Consider the following 8,114-nt stretch of genomic DNA (forward strand, 5'->3'; position numbering starts at 1 on the left):
TGAGGGTTGCGATCCCGTTGCCGGTCCCGGTCCGGTACGGGCGCAACACTGAGGGTTGCGATCCATTGCCGGTCACGAAAAAAGACAAAAAGGAAAAAAAAAAAAAAAACAGTTACAGTGGGAATTAAGCTTCTAATGTATGAACTTTGGGGACACAATCAATGCACAACAATGCTTATAACCATTTTAAATAAATAGTATCACATTGTATGTATTGTTTTGTAACTTTTTTCCCCCACTTACATTATTACACTATGGAGAATAAGTATATAGAGATCTACCTCATTCTTTCCTTTATATAGATGTCCTACCATCCTGTTCACTACTGATGAAGGTATCCTTTATTTATTTATATTTTTAAAAAATTTAAACTAGATTTTTTTTCCTATACAATAATTCCAATCTGTAAGGCTTGTGTTGTTATAAATCTTACAAACATATAGAAAAGTAATATAGAGCATATTAAAAAATATTTCATTCAGAGTTCATTCTTTCTGAGAAAGCAGTCTAATTAAAATCTATTTTTATGGCGAGGTTGCGGAGAAAAAGGAACTCTCATACATTGTTGGTGGGACTGCAAAATGGTGCAGCCTCTATGGAAAATGGTATGGAGGTTCCTCAAACAATTGCAGATACATCTACCATATGACCCAGCTATCCCACTGCTGGGAATATATCCAAAATTTAAAGGAAAAATAAATAAATAAATAAATTACTGGGAAAAAAATCTATTTTTAAAAAATATTCATGGGCTGACCTGTGGCTCACTCGGGAGAGTGCGGTGCTGATAACACCAAGGCCACAGGTTCGGATCCCATACAGGGATGGTCGGTTGGCTCACTAGGTGAGTGTGGTGCTGACAACACCAAGTCAAGGGTTAAGATCCCCTTACCGGTCATCTTTTTTAAAAAAAATTAAAATTAAAAAAAAATTAAAAAATATTCAGGACAAGCCAGAGTTGAGAAAATATCTAATAATGGCTGCTACTACTGACAATATCTTCCATATAAATTCATTTACAAATATTTATTAAGCACTTTCCATAGTCAGACACTATTCTTGGCACTGGGGACAATAAAATGAACAAGACAAACAAGGTTCATTCCCCTCATGGACTATAAAAAACTGGACAATTTCAGATAATAAATGCTATGAAGAAAATGGTGACTTACAAGGGGCTCCTTATGGGGTGGTCAAGGAAGTCCTTTCTGAAAAGACATTTGAGCTGCAATGTACATATATTAATTTCTTCCTCACACCAACCCTGTGATATAAGCATTATTATTCCTATTTTATAGGGGAGGAAATTGGGACTGAGAGACTTTAAATAGTTGGCCTAAGGTCTCTTGGTTGGTATACGACAGTTAGAATTTAAACTCTAATATTTAACATTTACATAGTTTGGGCTCTGCACCATGCTAGACATTTTACATGCATTAGTTCAGTTAGTTCTCATAGTTCTCACCAACCCTATGAGCTAGACGTTATCCCTAATTTACAGAAATGGATGAAAAGGCTCAGAGAATTTAACTCACTTACCCAAGTTTACACTGCTAATAAGGACTTAAATCCAAGGCTAACTCCAAAATCCATGCTCTTTCCACTTCACTTGAGCTTTATACATGGGTATTATGATACCTCTGTCACTTTTTTTTTTTTATTTTTTTTAAGATGACCGGTAAGGGGATCTTAACCCTTGACTTGGTGTTGTCAGCACTACGTTCGCCCAAGTGAGCTAACTGGTCATCCCTATATAAGGATCCGAACCTGTGGCCTTGGTGTTATCAGCACCGCACTCTCCTGAGTGAGCCATGGGCCAGCCCTTCTGTCACCTTTTCAGAAGCCTTTTTGACTCAGTGGGATGGACTGCCAAATTTTGGACTGGTGACATGCTTAGCCCACCCCCTCATATGATACTTGAAGTAACAGGTGTCACTGTCTAATTCTGTAGAATACACTTGCCTAATGTTATGACAGGAAGCCCTGGGGGGCCCTTCCCCCTACTTACTTTTCTCTTTTCCTCTTTCCTAGGTGCCTCCCTCAACTGTGGAGTACCTCAAGAAACAAGGCATTGATGTGCGGGTCCTCCAGACAGAGCAGGCCGTGAAGGAGTATAATGCCTTGGTTGCCCAGGGGGTCAGGGTGGGAGGCGTCTTCCATTCCACCTGCTGATGAAGTCTTAAGAGGATAATAAATCACTAAGCAATGATGCCTGTGACTATCACTCTTAACTGTTCTCCACACCAGCCTCCCCCGAGCATTGTTGAACACCTGCTCATGCCAGGTACTGTGCCAGGCTCTTGGGATGCATGAATGAGGCAAGGTCCCTGTCCCTGGGGGTGCTAAAAATCAGAAGATGAGACAGGTGTTTACCAAAGTTTAATAATGTAGTAAGTGTTAGGCTGGAAGTATGAGAAACTTCAAACAAAAATAAAGCTGTGCCTTGAAAGCTAAAGAAAAGTTTCAGCGCATTAAAATCACATTGCAGTTGATGCTTTGGAATGTTTATCCACCAATCCAAATAATATTTTTTGAGCACCTTATATGCCAGGCACTGCTCGAGTTTCCAGAGAAACGGCAATAAAAGCCTTGTTTTCGTGAAGCTTGTATTCAAGTGGGGAAAATAAACAAGTAAACAAATATATACCTAATGTAGGTAGAATCTGTTATGAAGAAAAATAAAACAGGATAAGACAGGGCTATTTCAGATATGTGGTCAGGGAAGGTCTCTGTGAACAGAGCCTTGAATGAAGTGAGGGAGTAACAGTAACAGTAGAGGGAGTATGCCCTGAGAGTTGGGTTCAAGGCAGGCTGTTCTACTAACTAACCCTCAGCCAGACAGTTCTCTCTGGGCATCAGTTTCCCTGATTATAAAATGTTGGGACTAGACTAGATGCTCTTAAGGTCCCCACTGGCTCAGGTAGTTTGTGTTCTAAGAAAGGCCTCTGGGAAGCCCTAGAATAAACTGAGAGAAGTATAAGTTATCAGCATCACCTTAGTTTTTTCTTTTTTTTCTTTTCCTCTTTAAAGAGCTCTGAGTATGTGTTTTGGTGTCAAATAGACTTGCCTTTGAACTGCAGCAGCTTTCTGCCACTCACTGGGCATTTATTTAATCTCTCAGAGTTTCACCATCTCATCTTTCAGATAGGGATAATATTAGTACCTGGAGTCATTGTAGGTATTAAATGAGGTAATTCATAGAAAGTCTTAGCTCACACCTGGCATGTAGTAGAAACCATTGCTGTCATCGTTCTGTTAATGGGACTACTGTGTAAAGTCAACTAGTTTCATTGAACAGTTTTTAATAAGCAGCTTATTATTTCATGGATTCATAGAACGTTGGAGTCCAAAGGGACTATCTTACTCATTTACTCAGTAATTCTCTTTCATTTCTTATGACCAGTTATTGTTGGGCCCTGGAGGTACAAAGATGAGAAAGTTATAGTTCCTGCCCTCAGGACTTACGTGGGACAGACAAACAAATAAACAGACAGTAATGATACAGTGTATTCATATTATCATATTACAAGGTCCAGTGGTGGCAAAAAGACCAATATATCCTATCAGGATGGAAGGAAAATCAGAGAAGACATCACTAAGGAGATGACAGTAAAGAGTCTTAATGAGATGTTCTTTAATCCATTGTATACACATTTCCTTGGCAATACTCTTTTAACTAGACATTTACTAGGTATGGTATTTGTCACAGCCATAACTAAATAAAATTGCTCCATCCCAGCCGTTGTTGCAGTACCAGAAAGCTAATTTTTGCTCCACATGATCCTGCTACCTGATTGGCCCAGTTAGGCATCTGACCTAAGGGGAGACAATCCAGAGTTAAGATGTGGCTTGGCAGGAAATATGAGCTAAGACCATCAGAATGGAAAGGGAAGGGTTTTTTCCAAGTTCACCCAGCAAGTACGTGGCAGAGCCAAGATTAGAACCGAACATTGTGTCTTGATCTCTTTCTAGCATATACCTCCTTGCTCCCCAGAGGCTCACAGGAATGAGACCCTCACAGACCTGACACCCAGCATAGAAGTCTGGAGAGGTCCTGCTTAGTACTCTTTCTGCAGCTCTTCCTACATGTCAGATGACAGGATCTTTCTAGATCTGTTCTACCAGCCTGAAAATGAGGCCCAGTCCTGAGGGATGTTTGATAGAACAGACTATTTTTCTATTAATGCGATCTTTTTGGGGGTCAAATGTAAGGTGAGACAGCTCCAGTAGGTGTTCAACTAGGTGTGGGTGTAATCATTGTTCTTAAGTGAGTTGTCCCCACATTAAAGAGAAATTAGTACAAACTTCATAGAGACCAAAGTATCTGTCAGTGAGGTTACTAAACCTCTTATAAAACCTGCTGATAAATAGCTCCTACTTCTGAATCTGGTCCACATGGTCAATGCTAGAAATATTCAGAGCCTAGAAAGAAGGCTCATTTTTCCATATGACACTCTGATTAGTACCTCATCTCAATAATTAAATCCTTTGATTCAATTTGTAGGTAGCACAGCCCTCAATCTGCCCACACTTAATTGCTGCTAGCCTGAGTGGTTCCTAAGACAAGAAGTCTGCCAAGAGCTAAGTGTGAACCTCTCCATAATTCTGTTTGCTGAACTTAATCATGTTAAAGCCAAATATAAAGTCCTTTCAGAAACTTGAATCTCAGGGCTTGCTTTCACAGAGACGCCATGGTACTAAGTTTGCTCTGGCTTCATATACTCATTCATTTGTTCCTTGCCTGGTATGTGCCAGGAGTTACACTGTGGATACAACAGTACAGACATTCTTACTGTCCAGGTACTCACAGATTAGTTGGAAGAAATAGACATGTAAATGTACAATGATGATGTAAAAGTTGCAAACTGGCACAAATCTACCTGGAGACGTGTTTAGTTTGTCTCAGTAATTTTAACATTCACTTTAGTTACCAAGATTTTTAAATTGGGTATTTTTTACATGCAAATGCAGATTTCTGGCTTTTCTGGAAGAATTGGGATATCTGACAACTATGCCCACGCCTATAGATAAAAATAATTAAGTGGAATAGAATAGCAACTGCCATCTTCTGACAGAGAATGTGCTCTGATTCTTTAGTCTCCATTATCTTCCTTTTGGCCACTTTATTCTTTTACTTTTCCTGCTTACCTTCTACACAGATGGAATAGTAAAAAAAAAAAGTTTGGGCCATGAGTATAAACCTGGAGAAGAAGCAAAGGCATGAAGCCTTGGGCCAGTAGTGATCCACTTAAAGAGACTTGAGCAGAGGAATGGTGTGACCAGATCTGGATTTTTGAAAGACTACTCTGACAGCTGATTGAAGAATGGAATGAAGGGGACAAGACTGGAGGCAAGGAGATCAAAAGACTAATGCCATACTTCAGGAGAAACGATGATGTTTGCATCAGGATAGAAACAGTTGAGTATAATAAGAGGACTGAGTAAAAGAAACATTTAAGGAAGCAGAATCTAAAGGACCTGATGGCTGCTTTTCTATGAGGGACGACAGAGTCCAATGTGACAGGCAGGTTTCTGGCTCTGACTGCTGGGTAAAAGCTAAACCACTTACTTAGAACAAAAGACCACTGTGATGAAAACTGCATTGGATGAAGAATCAGGAGGCATGGGTACCAGCCTTAGCTTCATCACTAACTCGGTCTCTGGGCTTACACATTCACTTGTAAATAAAGGTACCACACTGCAGTGCTCTTCACACTCCCTTCCAGGCCTTTGTATTATACGGTCATTTTTTTACTTCAGTGAAAAAGTGTGGAATGAGATACAGAAACCTGAGAATTCAGGGTAAAAGGACTTGGAAGGGTTGAGCCCACCCCCTCATATGATACTTGAATTCCTTAGTAGCAAACTTGTCAGAGGCTTGTTCAACTTCTGCTCAAACACATCCAGCATGGAGAATTCCATATTTCATAGTACAGCACGTTCAATTCTTATGCAGCTTTCAAAAATGTATTGATACTAAACCAAAATCTGCCCCTTAGTGTATGTCTATCTTGGGTGGAAAAAGAACCCTATTTAGGGTTTTAAGATAGGAATGAAGTGCTAATTTTGTGCCATAGGAGACATATACTACCTCAAAGCCTTCATTTCCCCACCTGTAAAATGGGGGATAACCTGGAAGGATTTTTATAAAAGAGGCACTGAATCTGAAAAGTACCCAGCATATTCTACCCTTTGAAGGCTTTCTATAGTTAAAGTATGACGGGCTCAGTCAGCAAAGCAGCCTGTCTTAGTGTTCTCATCTATCTCCAGCCCAACCATCGCCATAGGTGTTCATGTCACGGCCATGGTATGATTCAGCCTGCTTCAAGCTTCACTTTATGTCTAAGGCAGGCACCTGTTTCAGGGCATCTTGGTGTTGACACACGAGAGCCCATTGATGGCACATCCTTAAGATGAAACCAGAAGAGTACACAAGAAAAGTCAGCTCCCTGGAGATAAGCTTTCTTCCCCTAGTCCCTTGATAGTAGTTATGACCTCCTAGAGCCAGACTGCCTAGGTTCGAATCCCAGATCTATCATTTACTAGATGTGTGGCCCAGGTCAGTTATTTAATCTCTCTGAACTTCAACTGCTTTGTTTATAAAATGGAGATAACAGTACCTACTTCTGTGTGTTGTAAGGGCTAATTAAGTTAATTAATGTAAAGGGCTTACAACATTCCCAAGCACACAGTAAGTATATTAAACCAAAAGTCAATACATGCCTGAATTTCAATGCCAGCTCCACCTGAGTAACTATATGATCTTGCTATTATTTTTATAAGGTCTCCAAGTACCAAATACTATCAAGACTGGCTGCAGAATCAGATTCTACCAAGCATTATTTAATCCACCCAATCAACAATCACTGAAGAAGAATTATCTTTGTTTTATAGATGAAGACAGTGAGGCATAGAGAGTTAAAGATTTGAAGGATCTTTCCCATATACTTCCCCTGAAGCAGCAGCTTAGGCAATTGCAATCTTCTTGGATTTGAATACAGGCTTTGGGCCGGCCCGGTGGCACACTGGAGAGTGCGCCGCCTATGAGTGCGGCGGCGCTCCCGCCGAGGGTTCGGATCCCATGTGGAGACCGGTTCCCGCTCACTGGTTGAGCGCGGTGCGGGCGCAACACCGAGGGTTGTGATCCCATTGCCGGTCCCCGGTGCAGGCGCGACACCGAGGGTTGCGATCCTGTTACCGGTCAGTAAAAAAGACAAAAAGGGAAAAAAAAAAAAAAAAAGAATACAGGCTTTACCACTTACTGTACAGTTTTCCCACCAGTGACTTAATTAATCTCTAAGTCTCATTTGGTTGTTATGAGGATTAAATGATAGGTAAAGCACAGAGCACATGCCCTGCTGCCACAGGGTTAACCTCTCTGGAGCAGACTCTCATGGCTTTGCACCTGCACCTTTAACTCACATGCAGCTTCAACTCATCAGAGATGTAGCAGGAAGTAACTGCTTCTTACACTGGATTCATCTTTTTTCCATAATCCTCTTTTTTTTTCTAAAACTTGGTTCTCCTATATTATATTTTTAAAGCCATAGATGTCCTAGGGCCAGCCCGTGGCTCACTCAGGAGAGTGCGGTGCTGATAACACCAAGGCCACAGGTTCGGATCCCATATAGGGATGGCCGGTTAGCTCACTGGCTGAGCGTGGTGCTGACAACACCAAGTCAAGGGTTAAGATCCCCTTACCGGTCATCTTTAAGAAAATAATAATAATAAAAATAAAAAATAAAAATAAAGCCATAGATGTCCTAAGGATAATGGCAGGCAAGATAAAAAATTTCCTTCAAGGATGCAGATGATTCATTCTCAGCTATTCTGTCAGTCAGTCCTTAGCCCAGCTATTGCCTGATTTAGAGAAGAGGCCTCTCAGCAAGATAACAAATGTCTAAGGTCCTTCAGGAACTGTCAATGGTAAAAAAGTACAGCTGTTTAAGTTGCTTTGGAGTTAGCCCTGGCAAACACTATCACCTTAAGAAACAATATTACAGCTCAAATAAGCAGTTCTTTTCATACCTGAGGACATAAGCATGTAAGCATGTGGTATGAATGCTGAAGCTATAGTCATACAAATTTCTCTAAGGACCAGGAACTAGAAAAGC

General features: G+C 40.7%; 1 protein-coding gene across 2 annotated transcripts in view; it reads left to right on the plus strand.

Moving 5' to 3' along the window:
- The window catches only part of AAMDC (adipogenesis associated, Mth938 domain containing), a 52,147-nt gene extending 49,937 nt beyond the window's left edge, over positions 1-2,210 (plus strand). For both annotated transcript variants that reach the window (XM_008565975.1, XM_008565984.1), the window contains exon 4: positions 2,032-2,210. In XM_008565975.1, the coding sequence (XP_008564197.1) occupies positions 2,032-2,172 (141 nt within the window). In that variant the 3' untranslated portion in view covers positions 2,173-2,210. The remainder of the gene's footprint in view (positions 1-2,031) is intronic.
- The last annotated feature ends 5,904 nt before the right edge of the window (positions 2,211-8,114 follow it).

This window comes from Galeopterus variegatus, unplaced genomic scaffold, assembly GCF_000696425.1.
Source record: "Galeopterus variegatus unplaced genomic scaffold, G_variegatus-3.0.2 Scaffold15, whole genome shotgun sequence".
Lineage (NCBI taxonomy): Eukaryota > Metazoa > Chordata > Mammalia > Dermoptera > Cynocephalidae > Galeopterus > Galeopterus variegatus.